Genomic DNA, 20,463 nt, shown 5'->3' on the forward strand with positions numbered 1-20,463 from the left:
ACTTATATATTTACCTTTAGCATTAGAGTCAAGCTTAAGGTGATAATGGCTATTTCCATGTTAACAGATTAAGTATATCTAGCTATCAAGTAGTAGATTTAACTATGGAGGATCAGGTGGACTATCCAATGGTCATATCAGAGAACTGTTGCCGTCCGGAGGATATTGGATTCAAGAGACTTTTGCAAACAGACTATCAACATTGAAGATACAGTTTGTAGAGGAGGTATAATGCTTTTCAATTATTCTTTAGTGAAACTAGCTTTATGGAATTTAGTAGCTAGGTTATGGCCTATCAATGGCTTCATTGTTTATACTAATCAACTTCAAACCTGCCGATGATCATGTACCTTATTGGCCACAGACATGTTTATGAGGATATGCATCAGAGATTCTTATAGACGGCAAATGTGTTTAGGTTAGAGGAAAATCCATTATAGCAGCCAGTGATCAGTGTGCAGATGAAGCATTTAGACCTTCACGTGACTCATGCTGATATATAATATCAAAGCAGAATGCAAGCAAATTGCAGGGGTAATGATTTTATCTTCATTGCCCCCTCATTCAATATTTTATTAGCAAAAAAGCCAGAATTCAAGGGTGGGAATAAAATACTTGCCATGACTTCAGCCTAATGACAAAGAAAAGAATTGCAGATGATGTTGAGGCCGGTCGAATCAAAATCTAATGGATTTCATCTGAACCACCTGGATGATGTCTCTGGGTTCAGTAGGTTAAGCATATTACATGATAGCCATGAACAGCCAATCCAATTTATGGGATAATTACGTCACTTAGAATCTGTACAGTTTCCTTTTTGGGATAAACTATTATATAGTGGATGCTTTAGACTCAAACAATCAGCAGAAATCAGTATTTTATGTAAACTTTACCTAATGGAAACTCTTTTATGTAATCACCTGCATAGAATACGACATAACAAAACCTACCTTTTTCTGTTTCTTGTTTTCTTTTCCCTCTCAACTATCCTGGTTTCAACTGGATCTAACGAACCAACATACAGATTAAGTGCATCTTGGTCTTTAAACGAATCGAACATTCATTTACAGGAACGTTTGTTCATTTATGTTCGTGAACATTTAATAATTTATTTGTTAATTTATTTTTGTTTGTTTATGTTCGTTCGTTTATATTCTTATCAATTTATAAACCTATTAAAAATATTAAGACCTAATAAATTTTAAACGTTAAACTCATTAATATTTAAAATTCAATTAATTGTAAACCCAAATAAAAAAATACCCAAATCAATTAAAAATATAAACCTTAAAATTATTTGGAGAGAAAAACTCTTCTCAAATATAAACCCAATTAATTTTATGTTCTTTTGTTTACGTTCGTTCATTTGTGTTCATTTTTCATTTTAACGAACGAACATAAAAGAACATAAACAAGCTACATTCCTTAATGAACAAACATGAAAAACAAATTATGTTCGTTTAGTTGCTCGTATCCCTTCATTTCGGTTAAAGTTATAAGAACGAACATGGACATAACCTCGTTCGTGTTTGTTCGGTACATTCACAGACCTAATTGCATCCTTACCACAGGGAGAAGAAAGTATAAAATATTAACTATGGTGTGATGGTAGCAGCATAAATATGCATGTAATGTTGATGGTGAAAACTGTGGTGTGATAGCTTTGAACGATTTATCCCTTTTGGTTTGAATGAGAAATCACGATCGATGATTTCAATTAACGGGAGAAGATGATATATAATGTGGAGAGAGAGAGATCTAGAGAGAAAAAGAGAGTTCAAATCTATTCTCCAATCATACTGACCCTTGGTGTTAGTATCGAATTTAGAAATATTTGTGAGTGCCTGCACATATAAGCACAATCAATAAAAGAAGTCACTAATTAATTGAATGAAATTTTGATTTCTGGATAGAAACCTAACATAGGCATAGACCATTAGTGTTGATGTCAGATTTAGGATTCGTTAACTGACAAGTAAGATAGTTATTTATGTCATATAGTAGATTTGACCAATCGAAAGATATGAAACTTCATAACCTTTAAAGAAATCTGAAAGTTCTGAACAACAAAAGATTCCTCCAAAAACTTTGATAATCGGAGAAGAGATACGAAGGATGTAAACATGTGCAAATATATTCAGACTTAACTCGGTTCACATAGCTACCTTTAAAAGGTGGCATCCAGCAGGCATGGGATCAAAATCCCGGCATTTGCAAACCTTTCCTCTATCTCAAGGCTTCGTTTCCTAGCAAAAAGTAAAAATTACCCAAAAATAAATAAAGTTAAACGTGCATGAAAAAACAAATAAAAGTGAACGAAAAAGTACATATACAGGGAAAATGGAGCTCGAAAGCATCACACAGGACAAAAAGAGAACTTATAGATGTAATAATCCAACAACGATCTACGATAACAACAAAGTAAGATCTCGAGGATTTAATGTAATTAATTTTAGACGGTCTGCCAACAATGAAAAGAAAACCCACCATTTCTACTTGCTGAACAAAAGGAAAATGGATTAAATAACTCTTCCATGGCCCGCGTGCAGACAATTTCAATGTTTTTTTCTGGTTTACATGCGCAGCCTCACCAATGGAAGGCGATGTATATGCCCGATTTGTACCAAAAAAGAGAGGTGGACTTATGTTTCATGGCTTGGATGAGCCATTGGTCTCTTTTTTTTTTTCACAAAGAAAACAAGGAAAGTGTAAAAACCAAGAAAAAAGAAAGACTGTAAAGTTCAAATAAGACATTGCTTTTGGGGCTGGACACCACAAGGCTTGAACATTACCTTTAATCTATTATCACCCTATGTCTAACACCGATATTGAGTGTCACTATAAAATTTTTCGACCGTGACCGAGAGAAAAGATGAAATCATCTTTCTCCTATTCATCTCTCTTCTACCTTCTTAAGGAGACAAAAAAACTTGATATCGATCAACGACCGTCCAATCATCAACTACGATTCTCCGTTCAGACCAGAAAAAGTGAACCGTCTATAATCTCGTGACCCATTCGTTCCATCAACAATCTTCAAATGCTTTCTTCTACGTGTCCTTTACATGAACACCACTAAAATCAAATATTTTGTCCCTTATGGTAAAGTACAAAACATGATGGATTCTCAAGTTAAGTCCCTCGTATGTCAAGAATCTCCTTTTAGGGAATGCAGCTGTCAAGAATTGACATTTGAACATTCCCCCAACTTGCTTTGAACCAATATCTAAAGTTCAAGTCCAATGCCACCAAGCTTAATGTTCTCGCAAAAGAATATACGCAGAAAGAGTTAATAAACCGGTTTAACTAGAACTCTAAACTAAATACGTTCAAATTGAAAGCATGATGAATGGCATTATAAATGATCCGATCCAAACTTATCGATATCCAAAAATCAGCTGACTGGTTCACGAAAGTCGTTGGGATTCTCAAAGCAAAAGATCTAGCTTTTCTAAATGTGCGTATCTTCTTTTATCTTCTTGTTCGTCAGAACAACAACAAGATTTGAAACATTGACGAGATTGATAAAAATCATACACTAGGATTTGAATGACTTCGATTCTTTACGACATCACAAAAATCAAATTGATTTGGAAGATTCGCATCAAGTTGCAAACCTTAGTGCACTTGATTGGCAAGAAGATATAGAAACTTGCATAAAAATTAATGGCTTAATACAAAAATAAGTACCCGAATTATGCCTCGAAAAACATTTTAATGTCTAAAGGATTTTTCGCTAAAAATAGAGCCTAACGTTTCCTTAGTTATACTTTTAGTTACATACCGTTTATTTTTTAATTTTTTAATAATAAAAATTTTAATTTTAATTAAAAAAGAAAAAAAGTTTAATTTATTTATAAAAATCCAACTTTTCACTAAAAATTATAAAAAAACCTAAAATCTTTTATTTCAACCCATTACCAACCGTCGCCGGCCATCTCCGGCCACCATTATCATCGTCGAACGGTCACCCACCCATCGACACCCACCCATTAATCAATTATTGTCCTTACCGTCACCCAAAATCCCTAAATCTAAAATCCTCAATATCCAAATACCTAATTCTCAATTTCAATTTCTTAACTCAAACGGTCGCCAGTCATCTCCGACTATTATCGTCTTCGCCAAATAGTTGGGTTTTGATCGGAATAGCATGTTGGTTCGAATGGTGGTGACGGTGTGGCTTATGGACGTCAAAATCGACCGTAATCGATGGCTTAAAATCCGACAAACATTTGAACAATTCTCCACGGAAAACGGTGGCATATTATGACGAAAGACTAACAGGGGGTTTGATCGGGGGATTGACGCCAGTAATGATGACAGTGGCGATGACGATCACAGCTGGCCGACTGACAACTTTTGGAGGTAAGGGCTGTTCTATTTTTTTTTTTACAAAAATCTATTTTTATTTTTTTAATTTTTTTAAAAAACTCTCAAAATTACCAGAACGTGACATATGTCACTTAACGAAGATATTTAACGGCGGTTAGCGTTCGGACACCTAAAAATATGCCGTTTGAAACATTAGACACCTATTTCTAGCGAAAAATCTTTAGGCACTAAAATATTTTTCAAGATATAGTTCAAACACTTATTTTTGTATTAAACCAAAATAAATCTATCCAACTGAAATTTTTACTCTTCATGGACGTATAAAGGAAAAAAAAGAGTAAAGTTTAACACGATCAATATTGCATAAAATACTTTCTTCATTGCTTGGGGGCGATGAGAATAAATGTCTTTATGTTCATGTCAAGTTGTTAACATGGATGAAATATCTTTAGCATTATAACAATTACATATATTCTGCAGAATCTTTGCTCACTCTTAATGGTTCTAATGGCCTTTGACAACAAATGCTTCTTTCTCCTGTTTTGGTCAAAAAGTATCATTTTTTCTATCTAAATGTATGTATGTATTGAGCATCATGTTTGTTGATGTTTTGATATCTCCCAGACCAGACAGGAAAATTCAACTCAAGACCAGAAGGGATAAGTATGACTGCATAACCTCTCTTAATAGAAGTTTGTGATGGCCTAAGCTAGGTTCAAGTGGCAAAGATTCAGGCATCCACCAATTTCGGAGAAAAGATCTCTCAGTTTTAAATCCTAAATGTTATCCAAGTATATGAAAAATATATATGATAATATAAAGAACAAACAAGCCATATGATAGACAAAATATATCATTCTGATCATTCCCCACCAACATATTTTTTTTATGCAAGTAAGCAAGCTGGTTAATAGCAGTCAGTGGAAGTGTTGGCTAACAGGATTCTACCCCAAGCGATAATCCCCTTCAATCCTAAGGAACAAATATTGTGATTAAACGTTAAAACAATAGTGCGAGTATTGCCTTAGAATAAGTGTTGTATAGGTAGAGATAGTCAAAAAGAAGATATACTGGAAGGGGATTTCATGACCAAGAAAAAGCCATTTGAAAGGAGAATTTTTGACATAATAATACCACTAATGATAATTTCAAGGAAAAAGATGTTTTTTTTAAAGATGATAAACTTTTCTTCCACAAAAGTGGATGCTGTATATCATGATATTCCTATTTGGTAAAGCCTGATTTGAGGCATCCCACCAAAGTGTGAGAGGAGATGGGAGAAAGGAGTGGTGAAGGGAATAGGCAGGTGGCATTCTTGGTGGAGGTGATGGTGTTTTTTTATTGGAATAATGTTAAAAAATGTCTCTAATGTTTATTTAAATATTCATTTTTATTTATATTCTTTTTGGAGTGTTTTGATCTCTAACCTTTCATTTTAAGACAAAAATATCGTTAATGTTTAATAGTCACTTTAGTCATCTTTTTGTAGCATTTTATTTCCAATGTTTCATTTTAGGGTAAAATGACTTGTATTTTAGAGATCATTTATTGATCGATGGTTTCCTTCCAAGAGTGGCATTTTTATCCTAAAATGAAACGTTAAGGCGAAAATACTAATAAAGAATTACTATTTAGATATATTTTTTTCTTTTTTTATTTGTGGGACTTAACCAATATCTTCACTCCCAAATCCCAATAGTGATCTGTCAAGAGCCATGTGGATGTTCTTGAACCAGATAATTTGTTATTCCCATGGAATAGTTGGTTTTCAAGCAAGGTTGTGTGTTGGGCTTTCAAAAGTTAAACACAGATGATAATCTTGTTAATTCAAACACAAAACTTTTGTACAGATGATACCAATATTCTCTTACAAGTTTGAAAAGAAACTTGTATTTAAATTAGTTTATATTTGACTGGCTATCTAAGCATAGATTTGGGGCTTTAACTAGTTTATTGATCAGAAGGAATATGTTAAGCTTCACAGAGGTACAAGTAATTGGGCGCATCTGATTGGCTGGTGAACTGAAAGACTTTAGAGTTGTAGTTTGAAAGGAATAAAACTTTCAGCATTTTATATGTTTAGTGGAGACGAAGTTGGGTTGATAATGTGATGATTTACAGGAAAAATGCTGCATTAAATCAAACACTAAAAACTAATCAATCAAGAACTTGATCCCTATGGAATTTGACTACACTGTTACACTACTAAATCCTTAATAAATGTGTTTCTAGGGCCAATCTCTAAATTCTATTTTTGTTTTGGAGTTTGCAGATTGGAAATCAAACATCAACATCCTAGGGATAGTAACACACACGTGCATTAATAACACAAAAAGTTTGTATGAGTTGGAGACAAATAAAAATTAAAGATGAGAACAATCAATAAAACAAATATTTAATCGAAGAAATTTCAGATTTCAAGGTGAATATTCCCAGATAAAGGGTGGATCCGCCACAGAATGCATGATGCTTGGTAATTGCTATGGAAGCCTTCTACTTTATTTGCGTTTAGGTTTGAAGTTGTGAGTTGTAGTTTTTGTTTCAGAAAATTTCGTCTCTTGCTTAATGATTTTGATGATACGTAGCTCTAACTTTAAATTTGTAAGCTAGTGATGTTACATGAGAAGTTACTCTTTACAAATAGGGTAAACTATGTATTTAGTCACTCAACTATTACTGTGCTCCGTTTTGGTCACTCAATTAGTATTTTTTTAAATCATACTTAAAGTTACATTTTGGTAACCCGCTGTTAAAAAATTAAGGGTGTTTTGGACGTGCCACCATAAGGTAATGTCATGTTATTATTAAAAAATAAAAACTTGTCATAACAAAAGATTTTTTATTAAAATTTTAACGGTGCATGATCAAAACATAATCAAAATATAATATTAGGTACAATTTCGAGAGAAAAAATAGTTGGGTGACTGAAATAGGACTAAAGTTATAGTTGAGTCAAATAAAATTAAATTAAAAACAAATTAATTATAATTAAGAATAAATATTAGTAAAAATTAATTTTATTATCAGACTAAAATGATGATAAATGTTTTCTAAAATATATTTATATTTATACAATATTTATTTTTCACATAATATATCAAATAATAAACCATGATAAAAATATAAAAATGAAAATATAATCGACAATGAATCTATATACTTATTTTATTTTTGATAAAAATGAGAGGCCTCATTAAAAATACCTTTAATAACCATCAAACTACGAAATAGCTCAACGGACATTGAAAGGAGAGAAAGAATACCTCAAAATTTCATTACTAAAATTACCCTATACATCAAGAGTTCGATACAACCACATATAGCCCAAATAAAACCACCACCACATAAATGATCAGTACTTTCTACAGAAAACACAACAATATATTTCCCTAACTTAGCAGAAACTACCCCATTATACAAAATTGCTCAGACTCCTAAAAGCAACCAAAACCTAAACATGAAAGTGCGCCAACAACTATACCCAATTCCCAGCTTTACAAGCTCATCAGCCTTCCAATTACAACATCTCTGAATATGTCTTACTATTACACTATTGTCCAACTACACCACTGCACATATTTCTCTAGCTAAGGTCTCGAAAAAATTTAATAATTAATATTTGTGCCCCCACTCTAAAAAAATATTTCTGAATCCGTCACTGATCACGCGATTACTTTTTATTTTGAATAAAATTCATATTTTTTTTAGTTTTTAAATAATTATTCTTATTTCTTTTATTTTTTTTATCTCGAGTAACATCAATGTTAGAGACTTGGTTTGAAAAACCTGCCACATCAATATATACTTGTATAATAAAATACACCTTTTAAAAATTTACTTCCTAAGTGACACATAATTATCAAAAGAGGGTTAAACTTAAATGTTTGTGATGCCATTTATTTAAATAAATATAAAAATAAAAATTATTTTTATAAATTAACCCTATTTCACAATATCATTAATATTTTCGGTCGATTGTAAAACCACTAGGGCCTGCTATACCGGAAAGATCCTTGGGCCCAATACTCTGGACTAGGGTTTATACAAGAAAAAGGCGGTTTATATCATAACTATAATTTGTAGCCGTTGCGTCAATTTTTCCCGCTTAAAGTTCTTTAGACAATTATGCCCTTGAACTATATCCGTTTTCCACTTTGGTACTTTAAACTTTTTCTTGACCTATTTTAGTACTTAAACTATCGTTCCATCTAAATTTGAAAAACAGGTGGCAATGCTACTAGCCAATAACAATGTGCTATGTATTTGCCATTTCCGTGTCATTAATGATGTTATCTTCCATGTGTAACGTTTAGGATGGAACACGGACTCTTGAAAATTTTAAATACTCATTTGAATTTATTTTTTTTAGATATTTTTTTATTAATAATATGTTTTCACTCCTAAAATTTTATAAATTGTATAAGTTGATCCCTCATCGTTCTTAAACTTAAATGTTTGTCACTATAATAGTTCCCGACTAACAATAACTTTTCATAAAATTTTCAAAGTTATGACTTTGAATTTAAAAAAAATGGTTATTTAACATTCAATTAAACTCATTTTAAGATTTTATCAATTTACTTATTTGATTAATGAAGATAATTAAATCTAATGATTTGTAAGATTGTTTGGTATTGCATGTTATTTTATGGAGTCGTCCAGTGATATTTTTGAAATTTTATTAATTTTTAGTATTTTTGAGAATCTTAAATCAAGTGAAAATAATTTTTGAAAAGTATTTGTAAACTCACTTCGAGAAACTCTGATTTGTGATGTTTTGACATTTATATTAAATATCCTATTTTAGGCTTTCTTTGAGTTTAAAATCTTAAGGGTTTAATTGTTATTAAATCCTTTATAATTCATATATATGTTATTAATGCATTATGAGTTTTATTTTAGTCTATTTATTAATTAAATAATTAGTTTATAAGTTTATAAATTTATTTATAATATTATATAGGATATGATAATTCCAATATTTTAAAATAAAAAAGGGGTTAAAGTCGTAACTTATCCAAGACAGGATCCAAAAGTTTCAGTAAACGATAAATGCAGTACAGGATGCATCCCAAATGGTTCCTGCCACGTGTGGTTTTCCATTTATAACTTGGATTGCATTGCACCGACTTGATACCCTTCGGAGAAATCAAAGTATGTTTTGCTTTGTTGGTTTTGTTTTGTTATTTTTTTTAATTTAATTTTTGCTTCACCATGTTCTTGTTATGGAGGTGTTTTACTATATGTTTTTCAGGTTGAATGCACAGTTCCAAAAGATGATGGTTCTTTTGTGTCTTATATTGGATTTAGAATCCAACGTGACAATGCTCGTGGACCTATGAAAGGCGGAATCCGTTACCACCCTGAGGTTATCATATACATATTTTCACTTCTCTTTCACCTACCTCTGATATTCATAGACTTAGTCGTCTGATCGATGCCTTGATCGAGTTTCACCTGTATTTTTCCTTGGTAATTAGACTCTGTTTTGGATGAATCAAATTAGATTTATCAGTTCGGATTAGTAGTTCAAAGTGATTCATTCTTATGTTTGATAGTGAATTGGCTGAAATATAGTTTTGTCAGAGTGATATAAATGAACAGAAAACATGTTCATACGGAGTACTGGTCGAAAGCGAGATTAGTGATGATTGTAATGTCTTACTCTGAATATTCCAGTCTGTACCATGTATGAACATGTTTTTCTGGTTCTAGGTTGATCCGGATGAGGGGAACGCACTGGCTCAGTTAATGACTTGGAAGACGGCCGTCGGCCGTAGCAGATATTCCATACGGAGGAGCAAAGGGTGGAATTGGTTGTAATCCTAGGGAGTTGAGTGTGAGCGAACTGCAACGCGTTACTCGTGCTTTTGCCCAGAAGATTCATGATCTTATCGGAACTCATCGAGATGTTCCTGCACCTGACATGGGAACTAATTCACAGGTATTCCGTTTCTGGTCCGATAAGATGCTATCAGTTATTACCTACCTATATGTATTCTGTCATCAATCACATTTGAAATTCACATGCACCTGTGTGTCTGTGTTGATCTCTCATGTTGGGCAGACAATGGCATGGATTCTTGATGAATACTCGAAATTTCATAGTTATTCACCCTCCGTTCTCACTGGCATGTTGAGCTTAAGAGGTACATGAAGAGAGCTTTCGATGGCATTAAAGCAATGTGCCATACTTATAAGTGCAACCTCAGAATGGGAGCCTTCACCCTAGGAGTCAACCAGGTAGCCCGCGCTACGATTTTGAGGGGTTGGGAAGCATGATGTTAGTATTTTGTTTCTTCACCGTTCACTCTGCAACTCTTATCTGCTGCATTTTGTAAAATTCTACAGGCTTTAATCTATATTCCCCGTTTTCCCTCCAATCCATTTTTCTTAATCATGGCTAAAGCTTTAGATTCACAACGTAACGCCGATCGGACTGCCGAATTCTCATCATTTTAGCATTTAGAGACTTGGCAAGACATCTAAGGTTACAAATTTTGTTAGTGAACTTTAGGCTGCCTTACACTCATTGGAGTGTCTTAACCAAAAGGGTAAAATAATGCACTTCATTGATGCTTAAATAATGCTCATAACATTTCAAGATGACCACATTGCTAGGAACTTAAGAAACTATGAACTGTTAAAAAAACAAAGAGAGTCTTAAGTGAACTAGTTATTACCGGAACCGGTGTCGTCTTCCTGCATGCCGCTTGCCATTGCTTGTCGTAAAATGTCGACTCTTCAACCAGTTTCTTGATGTTATCTAAATCCTTATTCTTCCCGATTAAAAGCACTCCCAAAACTGCTACAAACAACAGAGTTTTGCAAAAGAAGTTGCCCATTTGATCAACCAGACCTACCCCAGTCAAGCTATCAACCAGATACGCCATGAAGAACCCGACCATCGCCGCCCGGCCTGCACATTACTTGCAACAACCAACCATGGTTAAACAAATAGGTTTTCACAAACCATTAAGCAATTCGGCTTAAGGTAGACGGAATCTCTTCATCCATGCTAAACAAACCATGGGTAAACAGTACATATTTTGACAATTCATCATATATATATATAAACACATACACAAATAGGTTTTCACAGACCATTAAGCAATTCGGCTTCAGGTAGATGGAATCTCTTCATCCATGCCCACCAGGGTATTATTATAAAATATATTATTTTAAATATTTTAAAATATTAATATATACAGATTGAGTCGGGATTTGGGTTTGGGTTTTAGTTAAAAAAATCCAGTTCAGTTGGTAGAGCACAAGGTTCTTAGCTTTGAGTTCGTGGGATCGAGTTTCACGGAAGGCATTTCATAATTCGAAGATCTTCTACGGAAGCTGCTTTCAACCTGGTGTTAACAACCTACTTTCTTACTTCTTTTACCACATTTCCTATAGAATCAAGGGACAGTCATTTTAGAAAATCGTGGTGAAAGAAAAATTAAAAATTATTAGGACGGAACAGGATCGGATATAAACGACAAATTTGTAGGTCGGGATCGGTGGGGCCAAAAAAGGGGCCTACCCCGGCTAGTGCCCAACCCTAGAACTAATTAACTTGGGATCAATTATTAGTTGATTTGATGTTATAAGATACTACATTAAATATTTTAAGTAGGTTTAGAGTTAGATTTTTGATATTATAACTAAAAAATATATAAATTAAAAAGATAATGACACTTTAAAGAAAAAAAACTATTAATTATTTTATAATAAACTTTTGTATTATTTAATTTAGCGATGAGTATTCGATCCAATCAATTCGAATCAAATTTTTTGAATTAGTTAAGTTGGTTAACCTTATTTTATAATTTAAATTTAATTTAAAATTTTTAAATCAAGCCGAGTTTATAAAATTACAAATCGAGTCAAATTTTTTAACATCGATTAACCAATTCACTTTTTTAAATCGAACTAAATTTTACTCACTTCTTTCTAATTTGAATGGATTAATTAATAAATCAAATATCACCAATTATATAAAAATAAATGAAGTTTAGCAATATGGTGTGTGTATTCACTTTCAAAATGTATTATTGTACAATCTTTTATTTATATACAAGTAGGAATTAAAGAAAAAAAACCTTAAAAATAAAATTCTATTTTTCTTTATTCCAGAAAATTCTCTTTAAAAAAATCATTTTCTCTGGAAAAGAGAAGTATGAACAAATAAATAATTTTGTGACATAAAAGTAATTAACAATAAGAAGTTGACTCAACCAACCATGCCGATATTTTATATATTACGTTACATCCAATTGCCCTGTATGTGGTCACCTGCACTGCCAATCCTTATCTTCTTTGTCAAAGCTTTCCCCCACCGGTTCCTAATGGATGAGCAGATGCGAACGGCGGCCAAAAACGGAGACGTCGATGCATTATACACGAAGCTCGCCGATGATCCCTATAATATTAGACCGTATCGATCATATACCGACCGTCGACACCCCATTGCACGCCGTTGCAGGAAAGCCGCATTTCGCCATGGAAGTAGCGAACTTGAAACCTTCTCTTGCTTGGAAGCTAAATCACATGGGGCTCAGTCCTATCCATCTTGCTTTGCAGCATCAATGCATCAAAATGGTGAGAGGGCTAATCACACTCAACGCTCAGCTTATCCGAGTGAAGGCAAAAGGGATGATTACGCCTTTACACTATTTGACACAGATTGAAGATCCTGATCTTCTAGCTGAATTTTTATCTGTTTGTCATTCGTCTATTGAAGACACCACGGTTCTATTCGAAACTACTCGATTAGATGTTTCAAAGTCCTTGTGGGATGGCTTTGACGAGTCAACAAAGAAGACGTTCTTAACTGGAAAGATGAGGATGGTAACACCGCACTGCATATTGCTATATCTACTAATCAGACAGAGGCAAGCTTTAATTATGTGCTGTAAACTAAAGATTTCACCTACATGATTATTGTTAATTAATTAATTAAATTTTGTTTTGATCATGAAGGTGGTGAAGATGTTGGTCAAGAATGTCAACGTGAACGTGAAGAACGTCAATGGTTTAACAGCTAGGGATATATTTCACCTTCAAGTATCATTGCAGAACCCTGAAATTGGTACTGTTACATATTGACATTCATTTTGGGTTCTGGTATGATTTATTTCATTAACACATTGTGCTAATCATCTTAGGTAAGATTCTACATAAGGCTAAGGCAAAAAAAGCATCTGATCTCACCTCAAACATGACACTGGGGGACTATTTCAGCATGGAGCTCAGTCTGATTGATAAACGAGACAAATATTTCGGAACCAGCACCGGAAATAAACACGACATCCGTAGCGTACTTCTCGTGGTGGCTATACTGATTGCGACAGCCAGCTACCAGGCCAGACTTAGCCCTCCCGGTGGGTACTGGCAGGACGATTATATCCCACCAGCAAACAACGCCATCAGTACCACCAGCCTCGGGCAAGGGCAAAGGGCACACCGTGCAGGAGAAATGATAATGAGCCTTTCTAATCTGTTCTATTTCTTAACTCTCAACGGTTTAGCTTGTTATCTGTCGGTGTGGACAATTCTGGTTATTATAATAGGCCTCCCATTTTCGGGAGCTCTTTATGCATCTACATCTCTTGTTCTGTACGCTTATTATGCTTCCATGCAGGCTACCTTCCCGAAGCAGGGAAGCGTGGGTTTAACTGTTGCAAGGGCCTTATACATTCGGTAACAGTGATATCCACAGTGGCGGCGTACTTAACTCCTTCGGTTGCGTTTTCTAGGCACCAGAAGCTTCAACGTCGGGTGGATACAATGAGAGGAAGCAGGGTAGCTGCCTCTCCTGAAAATTGAAGCAGGGTATTTGGTTTTACGTTGTTTTAGAGTTTGATTTCCTTGTAAGAGTTGTCCGTGTACAGCAGAGCGACACTACTTGTTTGGTTTTGGAGTTGTCTTCTTAGCTGTCTATGTTCATATGCTCTTATTAACATGCATAAAGGTATACCTGAAAATTTTAAATTTAGATATAATTTAAATATTTTTCATATTATTTTACTGATAATTTAAAATTTTAAATATTTTAGGCCTAGTGAAGCAGATGAATATGGCATCATAGATAAGGTTCTTTTACTTGGAAGTTGTTATTTGTTCTGCACTAGTTTAGTAGATTTCATGCATTTCTGAACTTACATTTTCCCAATTATATTCTGCAGGTATTATACAATGAAAGGGATACTGAAGACCGTGGTGTTGTTTGACCTTCAAAAGGCACAACTTAACTGACCATAGGAGAACTTGCACCTGTGATTATTACATTTGCTCAGGTAAAAAACTATGTTTCCCCTTGAATTGTATGATTCATTACATTGCATGTTTCATGTTCTAGACATCCATAGGTACCATGATGTAGCTGTGTTTGTTATTTTGTGTGAAATCAGTACCTCGAAAATGAAATGATTTGCTGGGTTTGATTAATAAATTGCGGAGGACAAAAGAGGAATAAATATTGATTTCTTCTCTGTTTAGAAGAGCGTCTCTAATATGATTACTGCTGAAGTATAAACCGAGTTGAAGGGTGACAAGAGAAGCTGAGAACTGTGTGAGCTTTGTCGGGGAGCAATAGCCAAACAGAGCCATGGGAATGGGAGTTATAGTCATCATGGATATGCTGTCACAACATTCTGTAGCATAATTAAACTCAATAAATTGTACTTTTAGTTATTTTAACACAAATGTATTTCGCAAATGAAGTTTTGTTTTCTTTTTCCATTCTTCTCCACTTTCACATGATGTGTTTGCTGCTAATTAGGTGTGGGATTCTCTTGTTGTCATGATCATAAAGAACCATTTTGTGCATACAAATGAGGTGAACAACTATGGTTTATGAGTCTCCCCAAGGCCCAAACCGTGCTTCATCCAGTTTGTGATTAATATTTGACACCAAGGAAACAGGTGAAAAACATGTTTTCACCCTTTTTTTCCCCCATCAATTAAGGGACGCTTACTTTTGGGTGCTAAAGTATATGCATTTACATCAAAGCATTTGACTAGTGCACTCCATTGTTCATTTTCATTAGCTCAAAAGTCATACCAAAGGATAGGTACCCACTTTTGTAGCCGGATTCCCAAAGCAAAATCTTCCCTGCCTACCACTTAAACATCCCTACATATACATTAAAATCTGTCCTTGACTTCATGGATAATTCACATTCTAAAGTGATCAGTGGGTATATAAAATGTCTATATCTGAAAACTCCAGAGATTACCATCTCTTCTGCATTCTTTAGCTATATATTACATTATGTTGTCGACCTATACGAAAAAAGAAACCCACCCGAACATTTGAAGTTACGGAAAGGCCGAAAAAGAGCACCTTCAAAACCTAAATCACAGAATTCGGTGTTTGACACGCAAAATATGTAGATCTCTTGCATGAGAAGAAGGCCTTTATAGTTCTAGTAATTAACAACCTTTAATTTGGATTGACAAGCTGTGAGCGTGCTGAGCTACTACCAGTGCTTGCCTGTTGCCCGAAATTTAAGGTAGGATGAAGCAGTTCCGCCTGTGGGAATGAACCGTTGGGTGGCACGTCCAGAAGCAAGTCTTGGTCGGAACTTTCATCGACAAAATGGAGAGAATCCATCACAAGAGAGCCATCACCATCAGAAGGCAAAGCGAAGAGGCTTCTTGGACTAAAGCAAGAACCATCGTCATCTATGACTTCTTTTTTTTCATAGGTAGTCTTCATGAACACCATTTTAGGGCACTTTAAGGAACATGCTTCTGAAAATAAAAAGGAAAACATGTTAACAATCACAACAGCTCACAAGATTATCTATCGATTAATAACAGCGGAGAAAATAACTTAACCTGGAAAATTTTGACTTTGGCAGTCACGTGATCTCTTCATAATCACCGAATTGTTCGATGTAATGGAAGGTGGTCCTCTAGCAACCACAGGCCCTTTAATACTACTTTTACATCTCGGCAGCTGAGTAAATGCAAATATGCTTAGGCATCCAGTGAGCAAAGTAAGTTCATTGACAACAAATTCATGAACGAATTCAAACCTTAAGTGCATGACGACGTTCCACCCATTGTGATTTCGTCAAATTAAATAATGCAAGTCTTTTCAAAGTCTTACAATCTTCAGCTTTCACCCCCGGGACAGAGATATTAAAAACGCCTTCCTCAAGCAGTAGCTGGAAGTAACAGAGGTTATCCTTGAATTGAAGGCTTTCAAACATGCTTTCGAGGCTGCAGGTGCAAGGACAGCCATCAGTGATTCCACATCATGTTTCTAATAGTGATCATCCCATTAGAAACTTACGTTACTGGTTTTTTTTCCTTTTTCTTTTCCGGAATTATCAGATTTCAACTATATATGCTTCAGATACTATTGAAATAGAAATAAAAACAAGATTATTATTAGTGAATGCATTCCATTTTGCACAAACCATGAACTAGAAAGGTGTTATTTCCCCATGTTGATAAAGGGGTAAAAGAGATACCTATTGTGGAGTTTGGCAACGTCAAGTGGAGGTAGATACTGCAACAATAGCTGCTGCTCTTCATTAGTTAAATGTTTCACAAACTCCTCGAAGTTGATGACATCCTGCTCCACGCAAATATACAATCACAAATGGAGAATGAACATATGTGCTGTAATGTGAAATTTTCATGGCGGTCCACCTTTTGCTTAAGATCGAAGAATCACGAGTCCAGATTTGTGAAACATTCATTCACTATATGCATGCAAACTTACATATTCCCAGGGCTCAAAAGATTTTATTTAAACAATATAGCAGCTCGAGAATCGAGTTATAAAGCTGTTTCCAAGAAAAACAAATACAACAAAAATGAGACGGTAACTTACATTTAAATCTATGTTGCATAGTGGTGACTTATGACTTTCCAGCATTAGTGATTTTTCATGTTGAGCCTTGTCCCTGCCGAAACGTCAAAAAGAAAAAAAGCAAATATTTATCAAAATGAAGAAACTATTCTAAAAAGTCTTCCCGACAAATTGCGGAGACAAATATTATGGAAAAAAGATTTACCTCTTAAATTGCTCATGCTGCATTCCAGGTCCAGCTGGATTCTTAGCCTTTTCGATTGCATGTCTTGAAAATTTCACGGCCTTGCTATCATTGTATCCAGAGAAACTTGAAGAATGTGAATAAACCTCGTTCACTGAATATCGTTTGTTTTCAACTGAAAGTGAGCTAGCTTCAGATTCCTCATCTCGAGCTATTGAGCTAGGATGTCTAATTAGAACGCTTCCGTGTCCAATCTCAACAGATACCATGGGTGTTTCACTCTCGAAAAGTAAATCCTCCTCAGATGATCCAGAGAAACATGAAGACTGTTGTTCATGTAAAATAGTATATAAATCTTTGGTTAGTTTCTCAACTGAAGATTGCTTAGGACGCTTTACGAAGGTCCTTTCCTTAGAAGGCACCATTGATTTCCACATGTTAGATTGAGCAGGCCCTGGAAAAAGATGAAAGCGAAGATGATTTAAATGTATTTCAGGCCATTATAAAAGTACAAACATGCAATGAAGCCATCAGTGTCAGCCAAGATCAACCTGACAATGTAAATTGTAATGGGTATATTTCTAGGAAGATATACAATAGTTTTCGTTTATGCCAAGCACGACACTCATGAATCTCTCGTAAGTTCACAAGATGGACTAAAACAAGCAAATCACTCTCAAGAAGTCAAAACAGCAATGAGGAACACCGATGGCAATGTGTTCAACCTGTCAAGTCACTTGCATCTGCACTGCCAAACTGGGCATAGCTTTCAGAATTAGATATCGCTGATCCAGAACTCGATCTATTACTAGTATCTTCCTCCACAAACCTACGGAAACTCTGGTTGTAATCAGGGGCGACAACTGCTGTTTCATGATGTGGTTTTCTTTTCAGCAGTTTGATTTCATTTTTCTTATTTATAGATATACTCTTCATTCTGGAACTCCTATGATCTTCATAATCATCAGGTTCAACCCGAGAATGAAGTGGGGTATAGTTTGCAAGGGTCCCTTTAGTCCTCCACCGCGATCCACATGCATTGCACAATACTGGCTTCTCAGGAGGTCCATTGCGCCATAAAGGAGTGCCTATCACAATGCATCGTCGATAGTAAGTATAATACTAGTTAAAGATACAGAGATACCAAAACTGTGATAAGATTATGGCAAGACCATTAGCCAAAATTAGAAATGTTAAAGGGGAAAAACTTGAAGGGAGGAAAAAGAGTGCATCAATGGGATTATATTTTGTCGGACAAAGTCAAAGATAAATGCAACATCAGATAAATCTTCTTCAAATTATGGTCAACATAATATACATATTTAGCCTAAAACAAATTCAGGGTTGATGCTGTTGCCTCAAGCCCTCAACCAAGGCAAACAAGTATACTAAAGCTTCCATTAACACTTGTACATGACACAATTAAAACTCATATCAATGACCATAGGAAAGAATACAGATGAAAAAACTTGAGTTGCACTAATTGGTGCAGAAACACCATGTTCCACGAATATAAAACCATTCTAATTTTAAGAATGGTGCAATGGATTTTCACACCGGGAAGTCATTCAGAATGTTTAACTGCAATGATACTTTCATGGTGAAGTGTTTAACGGCCTAAGAGGCAAAACAATGAACTTCAAAATAAAATCAAAAGCTACCAATAACAGAAAAAAGTGTAAAACAATGATTTAAAATGGATATGACTGCAACTCTGCAAAGTGGTACACATTGGTTGACAATTCTTATCAACAAAGACCAAAAGCCTGTATAGGACAAGCATGAGAGTAGTAGCTCATCAGCATTGCAATTTAAACAATGGCTTATTTATGAGACTAGAAAATGAGCAAGAAATCTGTCAAGACCTGAATGACAAGTGCACCTATAATTATAAAGGAGTCAAACAATGATCCTACAAGGAAATACATTTCTATGAATTGAATAGAGGAACGTTGAGGTTTGGCTTGATATTTAGGCTTATAAACATCTATGGAGCAATGGGAAAGCAATACCGATTTATTGTTGAATCCGAAACCGGCCATAATTCAACAACATAGGCTCTGCAATTCCCCAGCATCCAATAGAACTCAATCTCACTTTGTGAGATATGTTGGAATTTTAAACAAGAGTCAAACAGACCAACCCCAAGAGATAAAAAGCTGAGAAAATCAAGTTCTAAGCTTTACATGGATCGAGAAAAAAAGGACATGTTGTTCTGAATCCATATACAAACAGTAAAACTCAAAGAACGGCATAACTTGTAAAAGTTATTATCATTATCCATGTAATCTGGTTCTTTTCTTCACACTGTTATTCCCAGGAAATCATAATCCATCTAAGCATATAAATCACATAGAACAAATTTTAGAGAAAAAAAAATTGAACAGCTACTTATACCCAAGGTCTCAAAATTCTTCCTTTTTTTCATTTTTCTTAAAACTTTATGTTTAACCGTAGATGCAAGAACTCACTTGTAACTCCACAGTGATAGCAAGGTCCTTGCTTGCCCATATCTTTCTCTTTGGCTAAAGGGAAGAAAAATAAATTAAAGAATACAATTTACAAACAAGAGAAAAAGAAGAAGAAACTAGTATTGACAAAAACTTTGACTAAAAACTGAAAACTTTTTTATTTGATTGGTTTCTTCAGGCTCTATATGACATATTCAACTGATTATTAAAGGCTTCTCTGCAACAACAACAACAAAAAACCCAGAAAGCTAGTTTAGTTTGCAGAACAAAGCAAAAGCTAGAGTTTTGTTATCTTTTTTATCAGCCCATAGAACATAATTAAGGGAAAAAGCAACAAAAAAGCCCCAAAAAATCAAGAAGAATGTAAAATATTTAGAGATGGGTATTTGAGCTGGGACTTTGTACAATCCAATGAGGGGGGAAATAAAGGAAATGGGTAATTGAGAGGAATCTAGTAAATGGCTGTGAGAAGAAGAAGCTGAAATGGGAAGGAAGATGGAAGGTAAAGAGAAAAAGACAGAAATAGAGAATTGTGTTTTATGTTTGTAGGTATTGTATGTGATGTATGTACATTAACATGATACAAAGTGAAAAGACATGTTGAGCTTCCTTTTGCATTTATTTAATTTCAAGGTAAACTGCCTACATAGTCA

General features: G+C 34.6%; 2 protein-coding genes and 2 pseudogenes across 3 annotated transcripts; 2 read left to right on the forward strand and 2 right to left on the reverse strand.

The window, feature by feature from the left end:
• The first annotated feature begins 9,444 nt into the window (after positions 1-9,444).
• On the forward strand, positions 9,445-10,630 carry LOC120173165 (annotated as a pseudogene).
• A 258-nt stretch (positions 10,631-10,888) lies between these two features.
• LOC120173012 (light-harvesting complex-like protein 3 isotype 2, chloroplastic) lies at positions 10,889-11,508 on the reverse strand. The gene is made up of 2 exons (XM_039180311.1): positions 11,440-11,508; positions 10,889-11,254 (listed from the first exon to the last, which is right to left on the reverse strand). The coding sequence occupies exons 1-2, from the start codon at positions 11,477-11,479 to the stop codon at positions 10,953-10,955; spliced, it is 342 nt and encodes a 113-aa protein (XP_039036242.1). The 5' UTR covers positions 11,480-11,508; the 3' UTR covers positions 10,889-10,952.
• A 1,118-nt stretch (positions 11,509-12,626) lies between these two features.
• Positions 12,627-14,194, forward strand: LOC120173009 (annotated as a pseudogene).
• Positions 14,195-15,209: 1,015 nt separating this feature from the next.
• On the reverse strand, positions 15,210-20,352 carry LOC120173005 (GATA transcription factor 26-like). Of its 2 annotated transcripts, none has more exons than XM_039180307.1 (8): positions 19,811-19,865; positions 18,065-18,427; positions 17,361-17,793; positions 17,177-17,249; positions 16,812-16,915; positions 16,371-16,557; positions 16,171-16,291; positions 15,210-16,083 (listed from the first exon to the last, which is right to left on the reverse strand). In XM_039180307.1, the coding sequence occupies exons 1-8, from the start codon at positions 19,848-19,850 to the stop codon at positions 15,773-15,775; spliced, it is 1,632 nt and encodes a 543-aa protein (XP_039036238.1). In that variant the 5' UTR covers positions 19,851-19,865; the 3' UTR covers positions 15,210-15,772. The 2 variants fall into 2 exon arrangements, with proteins under 2 accessions (XP_039036238.1, XP_039036237.1); XM_039180306.1 differs by having other exon boundaries at positions 15,212-16,083; positions 17,177-17,252; positions 19,811-20,352.
• Positions 20,353-20,463: the final 111 nt, after the last annotated feature.

This window comes from Hibiscus syriacus, unplaced genomic scaffold (genome assembly GCF_006381635.1).
Source record: "Hibiscus syriacus cultivar Baekdansim isolate YM2019G1 unplaced genomic scaffold, ASM638163v2 tig00111941_pilon, whole genome shotgun sequence".
Taxonomy (NCBI): domain Eukaryota; kingdom Viridiplantae; phylum Streptophyta; class Magnoliopsida; order Malvales; family Malvaceae; genus Hibiscus; species Hibiscus syriacus.